The sequence below is a fragment of the Canis lupus genome, chromosome X (assembly GCF_048164855.1).
Source record: "Canis lupus baileyi chromosome X, mCanLup2.hap1, whole genome shotgun sequence".
Taxonomy (NCBI): Eukaryota; Metazoa; Chordata; class Mammalia; order Carnivora; family Canidae; genus Canis; species Canis lupus.
Window position 1 is genome coordinate 122,327,848 of NC_132876.1, and position 14,994 is coordinate 122,342,841.

Below are 14,994 nucleotides of genomic sequence, written 5' to 3' on the forward strand. Positions count from 1 at the left end.
TTTTAATCCCATCTTCAGGTTTCTTCATCTCTCTTATTGTTCTAGCCACATGCCCATGCCTATAGGGTATCAACTCCCTAACACTCCCTAACTGCTTTCTCCTCCCTTTGTTGTATTCATTCTCCTTCTAATATGCAGTCTGCCTTCACTGAGGAGTGAATGTCACCAAGTCTTAGTCTGGACTTTGGTATTGGCTGCATCCCCAGTGCCTACAACTGGTTAATCAGTGAGTTTCGGTGTGTTCCCAGGGGTCTGTTTCTGTTTGTTTGGATAAATTTGAGTAATCTTACAGTATATAAAAGGAGCATTTCTTGTTGAACAGAAATACCAGAGCACCTGTTATGAACCCAGAACCCAGAGCCATGTCTAAGCGACACTGGATTAAACTCAGTGGAATACGGCTTACATAGAAAGGACCATTACCGGGCAGCCCAGGTGGCTCAGCAGTTTAGTGCCGCCTTCAGCCCAGGGCGTGATCCTGGAGACCGGGGATGGAGTCCCATGTCGGGCTCTCTGCATGGGGCCTGCTTCTCCCTCTGCCTATGTCTCTGCCTCTCTCTGTCTCTCTCTCTGTGTGTGTGTGTGTCTCATGAATAAATAAATAAATAAAATATTTAAAAAAAGAAAGAGAATGAAAGAACCATTACCAACAAAGCTGGGCAATGACGAAGGGTCTAGAAAGCATAGGTGCACTTGCCCAGATGTGTCTGGAAGGAAGTGGAAGTCACATGGCTTCTCCACCCCCTGCCCACCCACACTGCAACTAGTTGAATCAGAGACAGATAAAGGGAAATATAAAGATACCAGGTTCACCTCTTGCACAGTCGGTGGGAATGTGAAATGGTGCAGCCACTCTGGAAAACTGTGTGGAGGTTCCTCAAAGAGTTAAAAATAGACCTGCCCTATGACCCAGCAATTGCACTGCTGGGGATTTACCCCAAAGATGCAGATGCAGTGAAACGTCGGGACACCTGCTCCCTGATGTTTATAGCAACAATGTCCACAGTAGCCAAACTGTGGAAGGAGCCTCGGTGTCCATCGAAAGATGAATGGATAAAGAAGATGTGGTGTATGTATACAATGGAATATTCCTCAGCCATTAGAAACGACAAATACCCACCATTTGCTTCGACGTGGATGGAACTGGAGGGTATTATGCTGAGTGAAGTAAGTCAATCGGAGAAGGACAAACATATGTTCTCATTCATTTGGGGAATATAAATAATAGTGAAAGGGAATAGAAGGGAAGGGAGAAGAAATGGGTAGGAAATATCAGAAAGGGAGACAGAACATAAAGACTCCTAACTCTGGGAGTCGAACTACGGGTGGTGGAAGGGGAGGAGGGCGGGGGGTGGGGGTGAATGGGTGACGGGCACTGAGGGGGGCACTTGATGGGATGAGCACTGGGTGTTATTCTGTATGTTGGCAAATTGAACACCAATAAAAAATAAATTTATTATTAAAAATAAAGAAAAAAAGAAAAGAAAAAAGATACCAGGTTCAATAAAACACATGGGAATATGGGCATCTGGGTGACTCTGTCAGTGAGGCAGCTGCCTTTAGCTCAGGTCATGACCCAGGATCCTGGGATGGAGCCCTGCATGAGGGAAGTCTGCTTCTCCCCCTGCCCCACCCTTCCAGGCTGTGTGCTGTCTTTCAAATAAATAAATAGAATCTTTAAAAAAAGACACAGGAATATACCTTCAAGAATCCTTCAGAGTCATCCATTTGGAAAGAAAAAGAGACATATTTAAAAAATCTGGGGCACCTGGCTGGCTCAGTTGGAAGAGCATGCAAGTCTTGATCGTAGGGTTGTGAGTTCAAGTCCCATGTTGGATGTAGAAATTACTTAAATAAACTTTTTTTTAAAAATGTGACATATTCTAAGACCTTTCTAATCCTTCTGGAAGCTTCTGGAAAATTTAAGCATACAAATAGACATGGACATGACTGGAATGACAGCCTATAAATTTCAGAGAGGACAGCTTCCAGAAAGAAAGGTCCTCATTGTCTTTTTATGCTGTTTACTTATGCTTTTACATTCTTTTGTGGGTGGTTTTCACTGGATTTCTGTTTGTTATTTGTCCTAATTTCACTGTGTGTGTTTGTTTTACTAAATGATGGACACTTAACTCCTGTTATGATATCTTAATCAGTCAGGCTTTGGACATAGTCTGTCATCAGAATGTTTCATGTCAGCTAGACAGGAATTGGGTTCATCCACCCTCCCCATGCCTGAGGTATTGGTGTTTATTACCTATTGCCATTTTCAAACCAAAAGCAAATATGAGCAGCAGTGAGTCACATCCTAGCTCTTCTCAAGTTGTATGCACTCAGTTTCAGAACAGGAGTGGTTAGTTATCTGTAAAGTGACTTAATTTTTTTGTTGCCTTACAGTAACATACTAAAAAACATAGTATAATCCAAAATATTATAAACATTTTTTAAAGAAATTATTTATTTGAGAGAAAGAGAGTGAGCAGGAGGAGGAGCATAGGCAGAAGGACTAGCAGATTCAGTGCTGAGCATGGAGCCCAAATGCTGGGCTTCATCCCACAACTCAGAGCTCATGACCTGAGCCAAAACCAAGAATCCAAAGCTTAACCAACTGAGCCACCTCGGCACCCCCGTATTATAAATGTTTCTCCAAGTTTGCATTATGAAGAATGTGTCTTCTAGAAGATTCCTCCTATCCAGTGTTTGAGTGTGTTCAGTACATAAATATTGATCGGTGTCTGTGCTGTGCCAACAACAGCCCAAACCTCACAACTCAGCAAGCGTCAGCAGACTCCGGTCATGATCCAGTGAGTTATCCTCTGGCGAAAGTACACAGAACACATAAACTAAGCAGTGATGGCCAAATACGTAACCTGTTCCTAGGTTCTAGGATGAAGAAATTTTTATGCCCAGTTGGCATATAAAGTATATTAGAATCCACTTTGGGAAGGACACACTAGATCCTAGGAAAGGGTTTTGAGCAAAGCTCTGATGGTAGTTGGAAGAGTGAGTTCAATGATGATCTGTGGGAAGAACATGCTGGGAACTCACAATGCAACATGCAATGGTGTTTTGAGAGGTTAACTTGGTAGTGTGCATCACAATTCCAGTGTGCATTCACATTGGTAAGGCCTTTCCATTTAAGAAAGTTTTATTATTTATACATATAAAAATTGTTCACTGCTTTGTTCTTTGTAACATTAAAAGATTTAAAGGTAAATTTAACATTCTGGTGACTAGGACACAGTCAAAATGGAAAATGGAGGGACCCCTGGGTGGCTCAGCACTTTAGCGTCTGAATTTGGCCCAGGGCTTGATCCTGGAGTCCCGGGATCGAGTCCCACATGGGGCTCCCTGCATGGAGCCTGCTTCTCCCTCTGCCTGTGTCTCTGCCTCTTTCTCTTCTCTCTTTCTCAAGAATAAGATCTTTTTAAAAAATGGAAAATGGAAGACATTAAAAATGATAAATTAGATCTCAGTGAATCAACATATGGATCATATCTAAAATCATTATTCCCTGGGTAGAAAAACATAAGTAGGATACTGTTTGTATTTTCTCATGTTTTGTAAAACAAAGCCTGCACTCAAGTATGTTACTATCTGTGTGTATTCATGACAATGCGTGTGTATGTGTTACGCAGAATTTATACCGATCTCATGAGAGTATCCAGTACTGGCTAGGGGACGTAAAGGTGTAAGTTGGGATGGGAAATATTTTTTTTGAAATAGTAATTTATTTATCTTTAGATGGTGGTGGGGTGGGGAGAAGAGGGAGGGGGGAACCTCAAGGAGATTCCCCGTGAGCACAGAAGCCCATCACAGGGCTCAATTTCACAACTTTGAGATTATGACCTGAGCCAAAAACATGTATATAAAGCTTAACTGGCTGAGCCACCCAGGCATCCCGGGAGATATTTTAATATGAACTCATATGTTCATGTATCTATTGGAAGTCTGTGAACTTTGGGGATTTCAGTTATGCTGACCTCATAGGATGAGTAGGACAAGAGTCTTCTTTTTGTCTTTCTGAAAAATTTCTCTAAATTCAATGACCTTCTGTTCTTTGTGTGTTTGAAAGGCTTTCCTATTGAAATCCTCTGGAAAAGCAGCTTCTTTATGGAAAATATTATGAGGGCAAATCCAGTTTCTCTAGTAGATGAAGGACTATGGAAGGATTCTTCTTCCTCTTGTGTCAACTTTGGTAACCTGTGTTTCAAGAAATGTACCCATTTCATCCAAAGTGTTAAATGGTTGGCAAAACTTTAATACTTTTCTGTGATTATATATTTCTATAAAGTCTGTGGAGACAAACCCACTTTCATGATTAACATCGGTCTTACAACAGACATTCATGAAAGAGAGAAAGAAATTAGGCCAAAAAATGCTGACTTTTATTCTTGCATGATTTCTGTAATTTTAATGACTTAAAATGTATGTGTATATATTACATGCACACACGATGGTATATAGGTATGTGTGTTATAGTTCACAGGTTTTTAAACACATTATTGCCAGGGCCCATGTTTCAACACGCCCACGAGGTTGAGGATTCATTGATCTAGTTCACTCCCCAGCATTTCCACACTCTTGTGACCAGAGTCAGAACTCCAAATGCATACACTTCTTTTATTCAAGAAGCACAAATGAAACATTGCCCTTCGCATGTTTCTGACTTCCAACAAAAGACAGAATAATATTCTTTACTGAAGTTTTCAACGTGTGTAAACTGCAGCCCATTTGGAGGCTATGCCTCTGTAAGTAAAAACACTATTTATTCTATTTAAAATTGTTTAAATCTAATTTTAGGTTCCTGGGGCCTAGAGTAGATCTCTGAACTCTGGCTCAGCCTTCAGAACAAGTTTTGCATCCAGACTGCTAATCTCTTCAATGCTGAACACCTATGTGTCACAGATAGCTGATCAATGAGTTTGCCTATTGCAGTCGGAATGGCCATTTGCTCTGGGAAGCTGAATGGAATGGCACATCTTAGATCTCATGTGCTAGGTTAGCAGCCTCCCAACTGAGCCCTCAGTCTGACTGTTTCTGCAAGTATCACATCGACTTCATGACCCTAGCCATTGACCAGGTCTCAGCTGCTGCCCCACCTTGGATGACTGACAATCTTATTGTAAAGAAATCTCAGTTCTTCTCATCAGGATCATAGGTGATGGTGTTGTGAGAGTCGCATTTCCCCTGGATTATGACTCATGTCGTGGAGGACAGTCTCAGTATAAATCTCAGTGATGGGCACCCATGCCCTTCCCTTGTGGTGGATAAGAGGCATCTAGGGAACATTTTCTTGACCAGATTGCCTCATCCCTATAAGTAAATATATCCATCAGAATTTCCTCTTTCTCCTGATGGGTTAGATCTCTTTCTCCCTCTCTTCATGACACCTCTATAGCACTTTAGTCCTAATGTAAACTGTCCCTGATGGGATATTGATCCTATCATGGCCATACATTCCTGGATAGTTATATTGAAAGTGGATATTTGGGTATTTATAAATAAGTGACTATCTGCACAAAAACACAGATAGAGAACACATGTTTAGTCAACTTATTTAATCACATGAAATCCAGTAACACCAAACAGGATCTGAATGATAGCGAGAGAGATGAAATGGCAAAAGGAAACATGTTTATGAAGAAAGAGAGATGATGCCGAGTAGAAATAAGGAGTGCTTTCTTCCTACTGTTGATCTGATTCCATGAGGAAGACGACACGTGACACAGCTAGAGGGAGGGAAACAGGACAGAAGGTTCAAGTGAGTTGACCGTATAATAGCCTACGACAGTGGGCCTCAAGGTGTATAATGTCAAGGGTTCAAGTTAACCCAGCAAACACGGTCCGAGGAAACTTCAGACGCTCCATCCCTACAATATAGGAAGAACCATGAGAATTTTTTTTTTGTGGATGTACATTGGATGGGACCTTTCATGATAAAGATCCCTGCCAGGACCTGGATAATTTCAGAATGCATGCTCATGGAGATGGCCCATCAAAAATGATTTTATAGGACTCTTGATGGACTCACACTCTGCTTTTCCAATTCCAAAAGCTTTGTGGCTTCAAGATGTTATATGTGGCCTGGAAGCTAATGTCCCCAATTGCTCTTGTATCCTCCATTGCTTCCCAAGAGCAGAGACACAGGGCGCCCTTTGGGGCTATACCATCATCGTGGTTTGTGGCTCACCTGACTTTAGAAAGTTCAAAAATCACCTTGTAAGGAAATCACCTTCTGCAGGAGAATATGCCTAAAGGCATGTGGTACACCACATGGGTAGAGGCTCTCCAACTTTTTTCGGTCATCCCTGCCAACTTCTGTCTCCACTGCTTGTCTCTGAATGACTATCATTGGCATGACCTGCATGATGCTGCATTGACCCTGTAACTGCTTTTTAACATCTATCACGCCATCTGATATGCAACCTCAACAGACTCAATGTAAACAGAATGAGCTCTTGTAACGGAAAATGTTCTCTACGGAAAACGATTGGGTTAGTTGACATAGCAGTACTCACGACAGGTCATTGTTACTTACAATATTTAGGGGGAGTTGGTGTTACTGTTGTTATTCATGGTTGGGACAGTTGTCTGGGAACAAAACAAATACAAAAGGTGAAAAAAGGAAGAACCAATCACGACCATTTCCCAAAGTTTGTAAGAATTTCTTCTATTTTTTAATTTAAATTTTTTCAAAAATATTTTAGAGAGCAAGGAGGAAGAGGATGAGAGGGTGAGGCAGAAGTATGACATCCGATGCAGAGCTCCAACCACAACCCAGAAGTGATGACCTGATCCATAATCAAGAATCGGAAGCTTCACCACCCAAGCCACCCAGGTGCCCCATGATTTCTTCTTTTCAATAGTAGGTTTTACACAAGATCATTCATGAAAGAGAAAGGTGAAATTGAGTTTTTTTTTTCCTGAGCAGAGCTATGTATCGAGTGAAGGATAGATTCAAGAAAATATATATCGGGAGTCACATTACCAGTATCGCCTAAGTATATAATATTTTCTTCTGGAATACCCTTTTCTCTACTCAGCTTCTTGAACTTTGCAATGTCCTCCTCATTAACATGAGCTCCTCTGCCTGGAAATCAGCATGCATAAAGTGGAAAATGCCCATTAGAAACCCCAAGAATTTCTAAATACAGAAGGAGAATCACTTATGGGGAAATCTAGTCCTTCATGGAGTCTCAAACAATGACCATATATTGCCCTTGTGGCAATGTCAGCTGCCTGACTTGGTGGGTAAGAGCCGTGAAACCCTGTCCAACTGCACAGCCATGCACTGTCCAGCATCAGCAGCAGAACTCCAGGGACGCAGTAGGAACTCCATGAATCTTGGACCCAATCCAGCAAGAAATCCAATCGACTGCACCTCGGCCTGTGCCTCAGAATCTAGATCTGACATGCACGTTGCTTCTGGACCCAAAGCAATTGGAAGGACCGTTCTCACCCTCCAGACCAATAGCAGCCATGTCTCCCATGGTAATGGGATGTAATGGTAATGTCTCCCGTATGGGAGACAGCTTAGTTGGTTTGTTTGTTTTTCATTAAAACCACAGTTCTCAGATGCCTGTTTCCAAATTGACACCTACTGTCCCAGAGGCCACGGCACCCATCTCAGTGAGTGTGTAGTCGAGACTTGAAATTTGTTGACCTGTTAGGAAACTATTTCTAATAAACTCAATTTCTTTTAATTTTCAATTTTAATAATTGTGACTTGTTGTTAAATGTCTGGTGATTTAAGAGCTCCCACAGCTACCAGCCCTTGTTTCCACATTTGTGTTTTAGAGTAATTGCAGGATCCTTGACGTAGGGCACCTAGAGACTTAGGTTTTTTTGCAGATTAATTAGTAATGTGCATATGTACTGACTTTCTCAATGAAAATGCCAACAGTGGATGTGTTGTATGGCCACGACAATTGTCAGCCGTAATACATACCAACCAATGAAGCCAGTTTTGTAATTTTCCCTTTGCTATCCACATTGACATCATAGCCTATGAGGGCATTTGGGGTCATATCAATAATTCGGAAATAATTGCCACCATTATCTGTAAGAGACAAAAATATATATGTATAGTCTAGACAAAATTTATATATTGCATTGGTTAATTTATTGAGATTGGCTTTCGCAAGGTGTAGTTAGCATACTGTCACCACATTCTTGTATTGGTGTCTACGTCCCCTCAACAGCTCAGTGAACGTGACAATCATATCAAGGAGCATAGGGGGCACATTGCCTTCGTGCAATTAAATATTTCACACGTGTACTAAGCCATTTCACACCTCCCAGTGTTGCTAAAATGTTTTCTAGTTACAATTTGAGACAACTCTCTCTAGTTATATTATCTGGTTACAATGCCTAGTTCCCCAAGACCTGTTTCTCTCCCTTAAATTCGCCATGTCCAAATCTAGGTTAAAAAGGGTTACAAAGTGGAGAAAATTAAACAAGAGAACATTGATGATTCAGGCAAATGGAAAGGTCATGTGAGAGTAAAGAAAGTGACAATGTTATTTAAAAAGACACTGGTAGTAAAACACTTGTACTTACATTCAGCCTTGATAAGATTGTCTCGTCCTATTGATGCCCCAACAGAGTTTTCAACGCACTCTCCGTCAACCCTTAAAAACAAAAAATCTTCAAGTGGATGGATGAAAACCAACTTTGTTCCGTGGTTAACATTTTCTTTGTTTCAATCCTACAAGGCCCTGCATTAGGCATCACCGAGTGCCTATACACAGTGTAATATTGGAAAGAAAAGAAACAGGTTTTCCAGGATCAAATATCACCTCACAAGGATGTCTTTGCCTACCTACTGGTCTGATATAGAGACGCATACAGGAATAGATGAATATATGTGATACACATTTGTTATATATGGAAACTTTTTGTACATTACATACAACAATTATATATATGTCACACACATAATAAACCTTTTTTCATGTCTCTGTGAGTATATATGACGAAAACGTATATTTGGAAAAATAGGAAGAATGCATACAGCACAAATAATAAAAGAGGAAACAATCCAACTAAAATGCGGCAATTTCTTGAGCAGATATGTCACAGAAGATGGCCACAGGAAACCGTGGTCCGAGCAAGGGTCCTTAGGGACGTGCAAAGTAAAACCACAGTGACATCCCATTTCCCTTTCACAGCACTGGATAAAATCACAGACAATGTCAATAGGAGGGTTGAGAAAGACCATGTTGCCATTGAATATCTGCTTTATTACGGGCGATAATCCAAAAGGCGCTGTCAGTTAGCAAACAGTTTAAGTTTCCTGTGGTTAAGGTGCCCCTGTACTGTGATGCAGCAGTTGCATACAACCCAAGGGATCTGCAAATCCACGTCAACCCAAACATTCCCGCACAGCTATTCCTATCAGACTGATTCAAAATAACCCCAAAGTGGAAAAATTATCCACGTGCACACTGTTATTTGTACGAAGTACAAGTACTTTCACTTGGTACCACGGACACACTGTTACTGTACGGAGTACTTTCACTTGGCAATGGCAAAAATTACCGTGTATGGGGAGCCGTGGCGATAAATATTAAAAACCCCATGGGCAGCAAAGAGAGCAGGAGGAAAGTAAAAGCAGGGTGTGTGCTTCCTCTGTGTGAAGTTCTGGAGCAGCGGACGAAAAGCACGTCAGGTGTTCTCTGCGTGGCCGCATGGGTGGACAGTTAATGCAGAGGGAAGAAGGAGGCTTTAAGCGCAAATAGAAATGTTTCACGTGTTGCCTCAAAACGTCGGTACGTGCCCACATATGTGAGAAATGAGTGAAATATCCTTCACGTGCAAGCCCGGAATCATGTGTACACTGCGCTTCAGGAAGCCTTGCAGAAGCAGAGGCTACACGCAGTCACAAAATGCAGACGGACACAAAAACTGTAAACAGGACCAAAAAGATGATAAGGTGTTTGTTAAATAAATAAATAAATACATAAATACATAAATAAATCCTAACAGATTTATCTTTTGGAATAGGGTCTGTTTAATTTGATTATCTGCATATATGACCTATAACCAACCGTGTTGTATATTGTAGACAATCCTTTATGTATCTGTTGAGACAGGATGTGTGCGTGATTTGATTTTCTGCATATGTGACATAGACACCCAGGGTCCTATGTATTATCATAATCAATTCGACAACCACCTAACATTGCACACGTTATTATACTCATTATGTATCATATACAGCAGATTCTTCCATCACTAACTTTGGGAAGCCTTCGAGTATTATTAATGGAATGCTGGCTCTACTGCAGGCGTGTATATAATTATTACAGATTATTAAACAAAATTACATGTTTTATACGTCATCAGTTACATGTGTACTTTTATAACTGCATCCCTCCAAACATAACCCTCTTATTGTAATGTCTTAATGCTCATCCTTTTCGGTTTTTCATTCCTCACAGTCTGTCTCTACTGTGTGTGACATCTTGGAGCCCACTTACAGCTTTACAACTGCGATCCTCAGACACGGACTTCATTCCGTTCCTTCTAAGGCATGGTTTTTGATATATATCATTAGAAACATCATCCTCCCTTTTATTCCCGTGTCTCCCCCAACCTGACAGACGAATAACTTTCTCTCCTTATTTTCAAGCCTTTCCTGGCATCAGTCCTCCAGCCAGTAGGTTTGCCCAGGCATGCAATACTTCCTTCACATCTTGTTTTCTGCTTGAGTCCCCCTCCGCCTTGCAAACTTTCCTGTTTCTCTATACTGCCTCCTTTTTGAACTCCTAAGCTAGCACCGGTCAGCAGCGCAGTTCTATCAGGATTGAAAGGACAGCAAACAGTAAAAAGTAAGACTTAACTCTCCACCTCCAAGGTAAATACAGGTTTTAATCTTATGGGCGGTGGATCTGTTTGCAAGATGTGGTGGTTCTGGACGCTCTCCATTTCTTTGAATTAAGTGATCCCTCTTGCTTCATTGTATACTTCTCGGGACCTTCTGAGGAAACTTAAACGTTGGGATGAAATGATTGGTATTTGCAGATGGAGTCGTCAAAGTATGTGCTTACGGTTACCTCCAATGTACCAGTAACTTTCAAGGATGTGTGTCCATGTCTGAGACAGAGTCACAGAGAGAAATGTGTGCAGGTGCTCAAATTTTCTCGTTGATTTCAGGCCCTTTCCATTGATCTGGGTGCCAACGTCTGTCCCCTTGCTCCTTTGTTTGAACATCCCAGTCCACCTTCAGAAGCACCCTACACCTGCCCTGTGCCAGTGTTCTTTGAACTCACCGCATGCAGTCGTTGGCCTTTTTTGGCTGCTCTCATTCCACCCCGTCTTCACTCTCATGTATAGTGTTGAGACTAGTTTACAGATCTCTATCGGGCTCTGTTTTGACCAATGAAGCTCAACAAGAACAAAGAAGTTTCCTCATCTTCTCTTAGTTTTCTGAGTTCTTAATACATGCCTACAGTAGAGTGGTCTCTTAATGAATAACTTGAAGCAACAAAGGCTCTGGTGAATTTAGCAATGTAATAATGATTAAAAATTACTACTTGTGAGTTTTTAGGGTAGACTGTTAAAGCCAAAGTCAGGAACCCTATGGTCACAGAAGCATGAGAACCATGTCTTTAAACAACAAGGTGTACTAACTTGATAAAGAACTCAGACCATCACACCCTTTCACTCCTGACATTTCACTGCAAACCTGGAATCAGATGCCCCCTGAGGGCCAAGCACTTACAGGCAATTTTAGTCTATGTTATTTTTACTTACTTGACGTAAAAATTGAATGACATTTTGAGTCTTGGTATGTCCACATTGATACCTCTCATATAAATCCTAAACGGGCCATTCTTGCCAATCTTGTCAAGGTTGTTGGATGATATGTACAACGTCTTCCATGGTCCTGAAACCTAAAAGCAAAGTTCCCATCAGTAACTTTCCTCAGTTTCTTTTCATTTTCTCCAACATCGGCCATCATGGCTCTCCTTTCTCTTTTGCATCAGCACAGAGTATCTTTATTGAACAACACACAATTTATATAATACTGTGAAAACCCAAGCCAACAGCAAAACCACAAATCGACGTATTCCTAAAATAGCATAACCATGCTTATCGACTGCAAGGCCTCCACCCCAACAGCTCATTGGCTGATGCACATTCTCTCCTATACTACAGGAGAAATGTAGAAATGTGCAATTACTAGACCACAGGGAACACATCCAGTAGAAATATGTAAAGACACGATTAACAGAGGCATTCTGAGTTTCAAGTAGACGGCTAACGTTGGAGTACATACATTTGGATATACATATAAACTCCCCTCCCCACAGAAACCAGACACACGTACACACACATAAAGACCACCTTATCAGCTCAGCGTGTTCACAATACCTGTGTCAGTACATTAGGAAGGGGTAGCTGGGCATCAGAAGCCAAAACGAGTGCAAGACACAACAGTAGGATCTTCATGTCTCCAGCGCCTCTCGATTCCTCCTCTGCAGAAGCTCAGAGTTGGGTTACCTGTTGACGAGATTCTCAGTTTTCATCACTTTATATACTATATGTCTATGGATGTGGCAATGTTTGACTTCTTGTCATTCTTCACACGAGATCATTGTGCAACCCTGAACATAAACATCCTGGTTGGCTGCGATGTATCCCAAGGATGTCTCAGACCCGGGACATATTGTACCTCTTTCCTGTATCTCTAGAAACGACATTTAGAAGCTCGTCCGCCTCGAGTCTTGTTTGGCTCAAGCCTGCATATCTCCTGTCACGTGGATACATTTCTCAGTCAGTCTTGGAAAAACCAAACATCACCGTCACTTTTTCTTGAATGAGTTTCAGGGAGATGACCTTCCTGCCCCAGCACAACTGCTCCCTATTACTTGGAGAAAGATGGGGAGACCTACATGTGGGCATTGGCACGTGGAAACACATAAATGCAAATGCAAAGATGCAAATATGCAGACATCTGGTCGCCCTGTCTTTCCAAGTCACTGAAGTCGTGAGCTGGGGGTGACACCACCGTGGTGTTTTTTTAGTGACCAAGGTGTGCAGTATCCTGAGCATGTCTGTCCCTCTGAACTTATAATGAACATCAGGTAATTATGTATCTATGGAAAGCACGTAGGAAAGTGCTTAGTTTGGAGAAATGAGGTCTTACCTTGTCCTTAACACCTTTTAATAAAACCAGGGAATCGGTCGATAAAACACGAGTCTTTTAGGAAACTCTTACCATGGTCAGTTTAGTCAACATTGAACGAACTTGCCCCTCATCCTTACAGGTTATGGAAATGAAATAAGAAAAAAATCAAATAAGATAAGAAAACAACATGGATCTTGCAATCCTCTGCTCACATTTGGTCATTTATGGAATATGATGAGTGGGCTGTGGGGTAAGAATTGGTCAGTCATGGAATAGGATATTTTTAAAAGTAGATTCTAGCTCAAATTATGCCCCCAAGTATCTTCAAGGTGATTGGAAGAGCTAAGGACAAAAAACAAAATGATAATAAATCTTAGAGGAACGCACATGTGCAACTTTGGGCTTCTTTAGAGACATTTCTCTCACTTTAAAACCACAAGCCATAAAACCTAATAAAAGTATTTAGATTACTTTTTAGAGATTATTTATTTATCTATTCACGTGAGACACAGAGGTAGAGAAATAAGCAGAGGGAAAAGCAGGCCCCTTCTGTGAGCCCGATACAAGACTTCTCCCAGGACCCTGGGATCATGCCCAGAACCAATGGCAGATGGTCAATCACTGAGCCACCCAGGTGCCCTTAGATTAAATTCTGGTATTGCAAGGATACCTTAAATCATGTTATACTGAACCAGAGACTAAAAGAAGATACTTCCTTGTACTATTTTTTTTTAATTTATTTCCTCAACTTATGAAATCCTACACGTGGGTTATTCTGACATGACACGTGTTCGCCCTCGAACGTGTTCATGCCGTAACTGGAAGCCTGTGCCTCCCACTCCTCTTCTCCCGTTTTGCACATCCCCCAACCCCTCCTCTCAGGCAACCACCAGTTTGGTTGCTGTGTTTATGGGCCTTTTCTTGCTTTGGGTTTGTTTGTTCATACATTTCTATTTTAGATTCTGGGAAGAAAACAAGAGGTAATGAAAAGGGAGGTTTGCTGGGGGTTGTGGTGACTGGGTGAAGGGCACTGAGGGGGGCACTTGAGATGAGCACTGGGTGATATGCTATATGTTGACAAATTGAGCTCCAAAAAAATCAATCAATTAATAATAAATTTAAAAAATAAAATGAAACTGTATGATATGTGTCCTTCTCTGACTTATTTCACTTAGCGTAATACCCTCTCCCTCCATCCACACTGTTGCAAATGGCAAGATCGCACTCTTTCTTACGTGTAAACTCAAGTGTCCCCTTTTCCCCTTAAGGGGACAAACTTACAAGAGTACGATTGCTAGAATATATAATATGTTTTGGCTTAAATACCCAGAAACTGCTAGATTAATCTTCAGAGTGGCTGTTTCAGTTTAGATTTCTACCCGGGTTGATGCTTGTTCCCCGGGTTTAAATGTTATCGGTATTTGTTGTTTTAGTCATTCTACTAGGTGTGTAGTGGTGATTGGCCTATCTCCTACAGCATTTGTATTGATGAAATGTATATTGGAGTAATTTGCCCCCTTTCTGATTGCGTTTTCTTGGTTGTTTACCTATTGTTGAGTTTAGAGAATTCTTTACACACTCAGGATACATGTCCTTGTCACTGTGGGATGGGCAAATATTTTCTAAAGCCTGTTGCTTATAGTACTTTTTTTTTTTTTGATGGATCATTTGAGGAATCTATTTTAAATTGTCATTTTTTGGTGTTGATTCTGCAATCTCTTTGAATGACTTCTGTCCTAAGGTTTTCCTCCACATTTCCTTATAAAAAGTGATGCAGGGGATCCCTGGGTGACTCAGCGGTTTAGTGCCTGCCTATGGCCCAGGCATGATCCTGGGGTTCAAGGATCAAGTCCCAT

The 14,994-nt window shown here is 41.3% G+C and overlaps 1 protein-coding gene across 1 annotated transcript; it reads right to left on the reverse strand.

Annotated features, from left to right (window-relative positions):
* Nucleotides 1-6,571: 6,571 nt before the first annotated feature.
* LOC140628127 (odorant-binding protein-like) lies at nt 6,572-12,459 on the reverse strand. Its single transcript, XM_072817117.1, has 6 exons — nt 12,382-12,459; nt 11,761-11,900; nt 8,563-8,633; nt 7,952-8,062; nt 6,992-7,093; nt 6,572-6,594 (listed from the first exon to the last, which is right to left on the reverse strand). The coding sequence occupies exons 1-6, from the start codon at nt 12,457-12,459 to the stop codon at nt 6,572-6,574; spliced, it is 525 nt and encodes a 174-aa protein (XP_072673218.1).
* Between the last annotated feature and the right edge of the window lie 2,535 nt (nt 12,460-14,994).

Coding starts and splice junctions, on each gene's coding strand:
- LOC140628127 (XM_072817117.1), bottom strand. CDS start 12,459: ATGAAGATCCTACTGTTGTGTCTTGCACTCGTTTTGGCTTCTGATGCC. Junction 7,094..7,951: donor AAAACTGGCTTCATTGGTTG/GTATGTATTACG, acceptor GCTGATTTCCAG/GCAGAGGAGCTCATGTTAAT. Junction 6,595..6,991: donor TATATACTTAGGCGATACTG/GTAATGTGACTC, acceptor TTTTGTTCCCAG/ACAACTGTCCCAACCATGAA.